The 10,897-nt window shown below is 40.9% G+C and overlaps 1 protein-coding gene across 1 annotated transcript; it reads left to right on the top strand.

Moving 5' to 3' along the window:
• The first annotated feature begins 1,143 nt into the window (after window positions 1–1,143).
• On the top strand, window positions 1,144–3,282 carry LOC121191497 (piggyBac transposable element-derived protein 4-like). The gene is made up of 2 exons (XM_041052665.1): window positions 1,144–1,507; window positions 1,668–3,282. The coding sequence occupies exons 1-2, from the start codon at window positions 1,323–1,325 to the stop codon at window positions 3,280–3,282; spliced, it is 1,800 nt and encodes a 599-aa protein (XP_040908599.1). The 5' UTR covers window positions 1,144–1,322.
• Window positions 3,283–10,897: the final 7,615 nt, after the last annotated feature.

Raw genomic sequence — 10,897 nt, 5'->3', positions numbered from 1 at the left:
ATTACTGGAAAATGATCTACAAGCATAACTTTAGTCCCCACAACACCCCAATATGGAATTGCAGATATATTTTACTTAAAAATAAATCCATTTTTTATCAAAATTGGCTAGAGAAAGGAATTTGGTCAGTGATGCACCTCTTGGATAATACCGGAAACATTATGCCTTTCGAGTTTCTATGTACTAAATATAACCTGTGTGATAGAAGGCAGTATAATAACCTCATTAAAGCAATCCCACAATCTATCATTATGATAGCTTATAACTTGTTTCAAATTAATGTGAACCCTACACTTCCTTCACTCTTGATGAGTGGCCACATCACCAATCCTAAACTATCTAATATCACAATCCGACAAACCTTTGTTAGAGTTGTACCCATTTTCATCAAACAGAATATCAATTTTGCAATTTTTCTGTAAGAAAGAAGTTCAAAGTCTGAGGTCCAAATTCTTCAAGTTTCCCATTGCACCAAAAGTGAAGGAAGTTCACTTTAAAATTCTTAATAGAGTATACCCCTCTTCTGAGTTTTTAAGAATTCGCTTTAATTTAGACCACAACAACTGCTGCTTTTGTGATGAGGATATAGAAACAACTGAACATTTATTTTATAATTGTAAATTTGCTAGTGCCTTCTGGGAAGACTTGTATGATTGGCTGTTCCCTAAACTACCCTGTTTCCCTACTCTAAAAAAAGAAAATATTTTATATGGTATATCTGTAAAAGAACCATCCCATGATCTAGCTGCTAATGTATTTATCATTCTTGGTAAATTTTTATTCATAAAAATAAATATTTGAAATCCAAGCCCAATTTTTATGTCTTTCATAAAGAGCTACGTCAATATTTTAAATCATTAAAATGTATGAAGAAGAAGAATGCAGTGAAACTATGTGAATGAGTAGAGGAGCTCAACCTTAATGAAAGCCCTTAGCACCCCCGCCCCCCCGGTCCTTTTTCTTTTTTCTTTTTGTTTTTTGTTTCTTTTTCTACGCTTGTCTGTTATCTTGTAATGTGCAATGTTCCTTGCCAATATGTTTGTACAAAGTTACTCAAAAAAAAAAAAAAAAAAAAATGTTCACAGCACTTCCGACGCAGGTGATTTCGTCATCACGTTGTGAACATGCATGAATTCCCGCGATACTTCCAGCGATATTTCCCGCGAAACGGGACGTGACGTCATCTTCCCGGGATTTTGTAGTTTTTCCGCGGAAAAAAACTTTTGGATTGCAGTCGCGCTCTCGCTATCAGTTTCTTTCGAAAACATTTTGACACACACAGCTAGCGCACACCAGACACTCACCACACTTTGCCTACACACATGCACACACTTACACACACTTTCATGGATCCACGACGTGCCGAACTGCGGTGCACCTGGCAAGAGGCTTTCGAGCTTATTACCGCTTCGGACGAAGACATTTCTGCCGGTTCATCTGGTCCGGATTCTGCCGACAGTGAAGATGAAGCCTGCTTTATTGATGGAATAGACCCAGCCCATGACATGTAAGTATATGTTGATGATTTTTTTTATTTTTTTTTTTTAGTCAGAGAAAAGTGAGGAATATATTTAGTTGAAAGAATTTCGCGCCAAATACGCATCATTATTGTAATACTCTCGTGCTGTACACATCTAACACGCTGTGTAATCTTCCTCTGCGTGTAGTGTTGATGAGGTTGGTAATGGAGACGAGGACACGGAGGCTTCCTGTGCCACTGAGGCACCTTACACCCCGGAGACAGGCAGAGGGAGAGGAAGGAGTCTGCCTCCAGCTAAAACTGGGAATCGTCCCGGTTCAGAGGCATTCCCTGGTGATGTTGCTGGCTGGAAAACTGCACAGGAGCCTGACAGCCTGCCACATACCCCGCTACATTTCCTGCCCAGAAGAAGACCAGGTGTGCAGCCACCTCTAACAGAGTATGTGGATGTACCATCTCCTTCTGAGCTGTTTGGTGTGTACTTTGACCGAGCTGCGGTCAAAACTATATGTGCCAACACAAATAAAAATGCAGCAAAAAATATTGCTGCAGGCAAAAAATTCAAGTGGACTGAGCTAACGGAGGCCGAATTCCACCAATATATTGGCATCACACTGTTTATGGGCATTCTGAAGCTGCCAAAGCTCAGAGATTATTGGCGTGGCAATACCATTTTTCATGTGGGTCATCTTCAGAAGGTCATGTCCAGAGACCGGTTCCTCGCCATAACCTGGAACCTTCACATGAGTGATCCAGCTAAAGATACTGTCAATGACAGCAAAAAAGGCACCACTGATTATGACTGTCTACACAGAATTCGGCCGCTGTATGATCATTTACGTGTTGCCTGTAAATCGGTGTACCACCCCCAGCGAAACCTGTCTGTGGATGAGCGCATGGTAGCCACCAAAGCCAGAATTGCCCTGAAGCAGTACGTAAAAAACAAGCCCACAAAGTGGGGGATAAAACTTTTTGTCCTGTCTGACAACACTGGCTACACAGTGGACTTTTTCATATATACAGGGAGGTCTACTCCAAAAACTGGGAAGGGGCTGTCATTTGATGCGGTGATGTCCCTTGTGCAGAAAAGCTTCCTGGGATCTGGTTATCACATTTATTGTGATAACTTTTACACCAGCCCAGCACTGTTCCGCCACCTGCATGACCTGGGGTTTGGAGCTTGTGGGACATTTCGGGACACACAAGTTGGCATCCCACACACAAAAGTCAATGCCTTGACTAAAAAATCTCCACGAGGGACCATCAGGTGGATCAGAGAGGGACCTCTCCTTTTTATCAAGTGGATGGACACGAGGGAGGTGAGTGTGTGCTCCACCTTGCACACTGCCTTCTCAGGGGACTCTGTGAGAAGAGTGCTGAAGGTCAGTGGCAAGCACAGAGCGGTCGAGGTGCCAGTGCCTTCAGCTGTGAAGGACTATAACAAGTTCATGGGGGGGGTGGACCTCTCAGATCAGCTGATTGGCTCCTACTCCTCTTGGAGAAAAAGCAGGAAGTGGTACCTGACTGTGTTCCATCATTTTGTTGACATTGCTGTGACAAACAGCTATCTGCTGCACAAAGAGCTGTGTGGCAGACTGGAGCAGCGGCCAATGACCCACCAGGCCTTCCAGGAGCAGCTGACTGCGGAGCTTTGTGGAGTGCAGTCTCAACCAGTCTGGGAGAGCACAGGACGTCAGCACATCCCCGTTGCCATCTGTGAGGGGGCATCAGGCTCACAAAAAAGCCACACAGGGGCGCAGGAAGTGCAGGCTGTGTGGGAAGTGCACTCCCTTCATGTGTGAGGCATGTGAAGTGCCTCTCTGTGTCATTGTGGACAGGAACTGTCACAAGTCTTTCCACAGCTCTTGAGTGCAGTAAAATACTGTTCCACTGTAAATAGTTTCATTGTATGTTCATGTTATCTTTCTGCAGATTGTGCCCTACTGTATATATTTATGCCTCATTGTGTATTTTATTTGTGTTCTTCTCCTCCTGTTCTCCTGTTCTGAAATTTTAACACAGTAAAAACGATTTTCTTTTGTTGTTTATTGCACTTTATATTGATGACTATTGTCTCATACACAGCCATCTATGATCATAAGTAACTTAGAAACTTAGAAATTTGATTGCACTGTTGTAAATAGTTTATTTGGATGTTCATGGTTTCTTTTTTTTTTGCAAATTGTGCACAATGAGCATTTTTTTCGTTTTTGTCTTAGTTTATAAATTTGAGTGTATCTCAGAAACTAACCAATGAATACACTCAAAATAAATTTATTGTGGTTTAAAATTATTTTGTGCAACTTTTTTACATTTCTAATTTTGAGGGATACAGCTAAGACATCTCTGCATTTAGAAAAATATGTGGAGAAGAAAAACGATTTTTTTTTTGTGGTTTATTGCAGTTTTGGCACTTTATTCTGTTAGTATGGACATAAATTCATTCATGTTCTGGCGGATTTGGTTCTATGGCAGGTTAAAAAGGGATCTACAAAACATATTAATAATCTAAATGAATAATTTATTAAATACCTTAAAAACCCTGCAACAGTTATAAAGAGTTTGGATTTTCAACAGTGTCAGATAAAATAATTAACACCTCATAGATGGAGAAGTAGTTATACTTTATGTGTTTTTTTAAGTTCATTTCATTCAGCTCTTCCAACACGAGGACCTGGCTGAACACACAGAAGCTGGTCTGAACTACATCAGGTTCTGTGTGGAAAATGTGACAACAAAAAGACTCATCCGGGACTTCTCCAATCAGAAAGGACAGATGAACAGCCACGTCCTCAGAGTCCACAACTCCACCTACAGGTCAGGTGATAGGGCATGGTACAGCGCCGCTAGAACTTACCTGAAGAGGGGGATCAAAGAGGGAAAGGTGGACTACAACAGGAAAATAGAGGACCACCTCTCTGCAAATAACCCACGGCAGGTGTGGCAGGACATACAGAACCTGATGAACTACAGGGGGTGTGGGGTGACCACTGCAGAAACAAGTGTCTTACTAGCAGAACAACTTAACCGCTTTGACGACTGCAGGGACCACAGCTCCATCATCTCACCCCCACCACCCCCTGCAGTGATCCACTGACTGTACAGGAATATGAGGTGAGACAGGTGCTCATGAGCCTGAATCCCAACCAGGCTGCAGGTCCAGATATAGTAGCTGGGAAGGTGCTCTAGGTCTCAGCTGGCACCTGTCCCTGTCACAGAGCAGCATCCCTGCCTGCCTAAAGCCAGCCACCATCGTCCCCAAGAAATCAGCCCCAGACAGCCCCAGTGACTACCGCCTGGTGGCACTCACTCCCATCATCATGAAGTGCTTCGAGTGGCTGGTCCTCCACCACATCAAAGACTGCCTCCCCCCATCCATCGACCAAAAACACCACAGCAGTCGCCAAGAAGGCCAACAAATTGTTACCATCCTGTACTGACAAGCAGCTAAAGCTACTTTACACAGAGGACATTCAGATTACCAGGGACACTTTGGCTCCCTCTTACTCAGCTCACACATTATTACAAGAATCTTTGAAGCAGCACAAATCACGTCTGATCCTCAGACCACAGCAGTCAGACAGAAACAGAGCAGAGCAGCAAGGCCAACTTCACCACTCAACCATTAAAACCAGCAAGTGACCTTTGGTTTTACACTCCACACATTCAGCTCTGACAAGACACTGAGCAAAGCTTTATAAAGTGTTGGTGGTTTCATGGTCCATTGGACCACGTGGTCCTTTTTCTCCAGAATATGGAAGGATCACTAATATCTGCTTTGTATTAAAGAAGTGATCTGATGATGAAGATTAAAACAAATATCACACTGTTCTCAAGCCTCAGACTTTGTTACTGAAGATGAATCATGTCTGATATTTTCACAGTATATACACAAGCAAAGTCCTTCATCTCTATCATGTTTGACCAACAGCACTGAATATGATAAGTGACATATCTCTCCAGCCATTGTATGCTACATGACACAGCACCAAATGATAATGAATGAATGTTTTTATGCCAGAGTCACCTCAGAGCTGCTTGAGTATCTGCTGCAGTTCAAAGAGAGTCTAGTTTATTTCTTTATTTCTTGTGAGTTTTTCCTTGAAGAAATCCCAAATTACTGAGTCAGTTATTCACTGAACCTGTACCATCACTGTAAAAAAAAGCTTATATTCAATTATTTGAACCTAATTACATGATTTTTACATGGTAAAACTTCAGTCAAAAACACTTTCACTGAATGTAAAGATGATTTTTTACAGAATATTAAGGTTTTTCCAACATCAAAAGACATTTTACATCACAAGACAAAAGATTTACAACTGCCAGTTCAGTGAAATGTCTAACTGCATGCAGTTCCTGGGTTTTATACTTCTGCTAATAGAGTCTCATCACTGTAGGAAAAAACAAGTCCTCCTCATTACGTTCTCTCATTAGTGAGAAAGTTCTCATTCATTTCACACAGTGCATCCACTCATGTCTCATACTGAACACTAAGTTGAAAGCTCCTGACCTCTCAGTGTCTTGCTTTCTAATGAATGTCCAGATCACGGTGTTTCTTTCCTCCAGATGTCAGTGTGAAAAATTCCTGTCATGTTTGATTATAAAAGCTTTGAAACTAGTTTAATTTCTGAAGAGGAGCAATGAGGAGTTCAGGCTTCCTGGAGCAGAAGTAGGAAATGTGTTGCTATATTTGATTGTGTGTGAGAATTTAGTAGCTTAAGTGTAATCTGTGTTTAAACATAAATTTGTTTTGGACTCCATAACCAGCTGAACCAGCAGGGTTTAATGGCAGAAAATCTACTAATTGTTGGTGTAAAACTGGTTTGGAACAATGTGAACAGTCAGGCAGGGATGGATTTCACTGTTGTTACTGACAAAGAAAAAAGAATTCTTTCAGTCCAACAGGACACCTGTCTGTAGCACCTGATCCTCACACATTCACACCTCATTTGTGTGAGAATGAAGTTTTGCCAAGAACAATGAGGAATCTTGTGGTGAAGGAGTTCAGAGAGTTGACAGTGAACAAGCAGGTGGGAAAAATAATGACTGTGTTTATCACAATTGTTCTGATAAACATTCTGTCTTAATGTCAAGATCAGAAACTTGAAAGACAGAAAGATGAAGTCGTGATATGAACCATAAAAAAAAAGAAAAAAAAAACCCACTAACTTTTTCACAGCTAATGCAGCATCTGATTTTCCAGTGGAAAACTTTTAACATGAAGAAGCAACAGCAGAAAATGTTTGGTTTGCACTGGCAGTAACATCACACACCTCTTATACAGACTGAAAATGATCAGTAAACCACAAGATCAGGCTGAGATCTCAAAGTACAAACTATAAACACAAACCATAATGTCTGGTAGACAAGGAAAGCAACCAAAAGAAGTGATGTGGACTTTCCTGTAGTTTCCTCTTGTAACAGCAGTAGCTCCTCCCTTCCTTGTCAATAATTGTGCAGAAATATCTGAGTGCTTCTTTCTTCCTAAATCATGAGCAAGTCCTGTCCAGTCCAACTGTTTCTGCTCCTGTTTGACTTCTGAACTTGTCTCTGGCTGTGTGTCCACTTACTGCAGCCTGTGACATCAGACTGTAGAATGTAGATACATCAAAGGCATCAAAGGACAAACACACACACACTCTCACACACACTCACACACACACATACTGGTACTTATGTCTTTGTGAGGACACTTGCTGACATAATGCATTCCCTAGCCCTTACCCTAACTCTAACCAAAACCCAATTCTAACCCTGAAACCAAGTCTTAACCCTCAAACAGCAACATGAACACAGATGGAAACACTGCAGAGCTGCTTTGGATGGTTTAACAGGTAGAGATCATCAAATAATGGAATGACCTGATACCTTCATCTGTTTCCATAAACACATGGAGGAAATCGCCCAAACACAAACTTAACAAATGCACTTTCATGTCAACTCACACACCAGATGAAAAAACAAGTCATGTTTTACCTGCATTTTTAGGATCCAGAGAAAAAGATCCAGGACAAAGGAGATCAGGAGACAGGAGCCCCAAAAAAGTAGGAGAAAGATCCAGGTGGAATGTTTTCTTGCATGTTGCATGATTGTATAATAAATATACAGTAATGAACATAATGTATGTCCTGTCCAGTCCAACTGTTTCTGCTCCTGTTTGACTTCTGAACTTGTCTCTGGCTGTGTGTCCACTTACTGCAGCCTGTGACATCAGACTGTAGAATGTTGATACATCAAAGGCATCAAAGGACAAACACTCTCTCTCTCTCTCACACACACACACACACAGAGAGAGAGAGAGCTGAAAGGTTTGCCAGTAAAATATGAGCATCCAGTACCTACTACCAGTCCTACCAGTCTGCTAACACAGAGCCTCATCTGTCAACTACAACACAAGGTCAACACTGCTGGGTTCTGTTTTCAGGGAACTGTGAAAGCAATGAACCTAATTACTCAAAATCACATCAACATTTTATTTATAGAACTTGCATCTCCCACAAGGATTTGCTGACACTGAGACCCAAGCAGAGCTGCTGGTTCTTCCTGTTAGGATTCTCCTCCATGTTTGTGTGGAACACCAGAGGAAATGTATCTGTAAAGAAAGTCTGTGTCCTACCATTATCATCTGAGCAGCAGCCCTCTGGATACACTTCTCTCATCACTGTAGGAACAAAGAATAACAAACTCACTAAATGCTGCTGAAGATAGTCGAGGATCTTTGGCTGAATCTGTTTCCCTGGTTCTTTCTTCTTCTGAAGGTCATTGGCAGCACTCACCTGAAAGGAAACAGAAAAGAAATCAAATGTTTCATTGACTTGTGCTTTGCTGCATCATCAAAACATTTGTTATCAGCTCTCACACAATTCACCTTTGTTCATTGTAAAATTTATCACTATTTTGTTTTTACTGTTTCAACAGCAAGACGACGTCTTCATCTCCTGCACTGAACCATTTGAATGAGTTATTTGTGTGGTGGAGCTGCTGAGTGCAGCCTTGAGTTGGTCCCTCCCAGCTCCTCCTAATCAGGATCAAGTTATCAGACTCCTGTGATCTTTTGTCCTTCTCTTTGCCTCCTGCTCTGTCCCTGCTGTGGCTGTCCAGGTGCTGCGTTGCTTGTGAGGGGTTTGATACTAGTTTTTTAACATCCAGAGGTGAGTTGGCCTGTGACTGTTCTTTTTTAATACCTTTTAAATAAGCAGTGTGAACTCAGTTAATGCCCCCCCCCCCCCCCCCCCCTTCTATTTAGGTTCACCTGCACTATTGCTGTTTTGCCCTTTAGTTGCCCCTTAGTTCTCTCCTTAGTTTATCTGTTGTTTTGCCCCTTAGTTCTCCCCTTGGTTTGCCCCTTCACTTGCCTTTGTTGGACCTTAGTTTAACATTTGTCTACTTGTTTAGATTTATCTTTTACATTTAGTTTTGTCTGGTAGATTCAGTTTGACCTTTTGTTTTTGACTTTTGCCTTGAGTTTAGGTTTCTGTTCCTTTAGTTATCTTTCTTTGATTTCTTTTCTTTGAATTTGCTCCTGGCCAACTGGGTTACTTTGTATTTTTGCTTTGCTGATTATTGTTTATTGGGTTACATTATATTTTTTGCTTTACCATCATTGTTCCTTTGCTTGAGATTTAATTTTGTTTTGAGATTATTTTCTTTCTAGGCGGAGTGCTACTGTGGAGAGGCTAGGCACCTGTGGTGAGGGCCCTTCACTGAACTGCATGTGAGTTAATACACAGGGACACTGTAGACTGCACCGTTTGCTGTGTAGGGTGAGTAGTGGTAGCACTCCTGGCACTCCTTTGTGTAGTCTGCCTCTCTGCATGCAGCCTCTGCCTAGTGTTTTATCTTGAATTTTTAAACTTTAAATATGTTGTTCTTTTAAATTGAATGTTGAGGTCTTCCTCCTTTTTAGTATATAGATTATAATAAATTACATTTTAACTATTTCATTCAGTTGCTGGTTTTCTTTTCACCTTTTCTTTCTTCTTTCAGCAGTTCCCATCAGTTCCAGTCTTTGCTTGTTTTTTTTTTTTTTGACATTATTAAATACATTTATAAATCTTTTAACTCATGTCTCTGCCTCAGTAATGTACCTGTGTCTTGTACTTTTACTAAGAATTTCTGCTAGGAATTTCCTGGGGTGCAAGTCCCCAGGTGGCGTTGTTGGTGATTTCCATCCTCCCCTTAGTGTCCCTCACCACATTTGCATCAGACTCTGTAAACTTTCCGCTCCAGTTTCAAATTTCCACATCAATCACACAACAGACATGATGAAACTGACAGCAGCTCACATCCATCTGTGATAGAAACAGTCTCCAGTGCAAATTAATGTGGTATAAATGTTTAAGTCTTTAAAGGAAAACTGGTCCATACAATATCTAATCAGCTTGTAGTCTACAGCCATGCAGGTGTTTCTAACTCAGCCTGACCTTCCTATTACACTGAAACATGCTGGAAAATGATGCTGATTTTCAACAGCACAAAAACCTGAGAGGGAGAATAAATTCTCATCAGATCCTGATCTTCATCTTTGAGTCTGGAAGCCTTTAGTAATGGATGAGAACACAATTTATTTTCAATAATGTTTATAAAATGACAGCCAAGTAAGAAAATTGTTGAATCTCAGTGATCTGAACTCAGGCTGGTAGTTGAGTTATTACAGACTATTTTTAGCCCAGTGCACAGAGAAACTGACAGGCAGTGTATTCATTTCACAGTTCAGACTCCAAATATCCTTTTTCCTCAAAGTACAAAGCCAGAAACACAGAGACATCAGACACAGAGTCATTAGACTGATGGAGGCATTTCATCACAAAGTATTAGAGCCATACAGAAGCTTTGTGTACTGTGTCTGCAGGTTATTACAGCTGTGTATCAGTCACCCACACCTGAAACACACTGAAGACTTTAAACTGAATTTCTTAAACCTTTCTGAGGCTGAACTCAATCATGCCAAAGAAATCACTCATCAACTGATCAATAGAGGAACATCGCATTACATTTCAAAACAGTAATACAACAGTGTGTTTTCACTGGAGAGTGGATTCTCCTGAACTGAGTACTGAAGAAGAAGTCACTGAGGGTCACAGGAAGAGAGAGAGAGAGAGAGTCGGTTTTATAACATGTGGTCAGATATAGACTCAGACTCAACATGGACGAATCCGCTTCACCTCACACACACTTCAAGAAAATAATATATAATATGCAGCAGCTTTAAAACAATAGCAATAAATTTTGTCAACAAATCTGATTTAAATATTGAAACGTCTCTTTTTCCATTATAAGACAACAATTCAACTGAGCAAATACTTTCTTCAAACTCTTTCTCCACAGCAGTGTCTTCTGTCACTCCAGCTAAAAAAGCTACACAAACATTAGCATGATCTATTTATGGGTGAGAGGTGACTGTGGACATATGTG

The sequence above is a fragment of the Toxotes jaculatrix genome, chromosome 13 (genome assembly GCF_017976425.1).
Source record: "Toxotes jaculatrix isolate fToxJac2 chromosome 13, fToxJac2.pri, whole genome shotgun sequence".
NCBI lineage: Eukaryota > Metazoa > Chordata > Actinopteri > Toxotidae > Toxotes > Toxotes jaculatrix.
This window is presented reverse-complemented; position numbering and strand designations above follow the sequence as displayed.

Bases quoted from the DNA above. Each gene is read 5' to 3' on its own strand.
- LOC121191497 (XM_041052665.1), top strand. From the start codon at position 1,323: ATGCACACACTTACACACACTTTCATGGATCCACGACGTGCCGAACTG. The intron at 1,508-1,667 runs GTAAGTATATGT...CTCTGCGTGTAG, and splicing joins ATAGACCCAGCCCATGACAT to TGTTGATGAGGTTGGTAATG.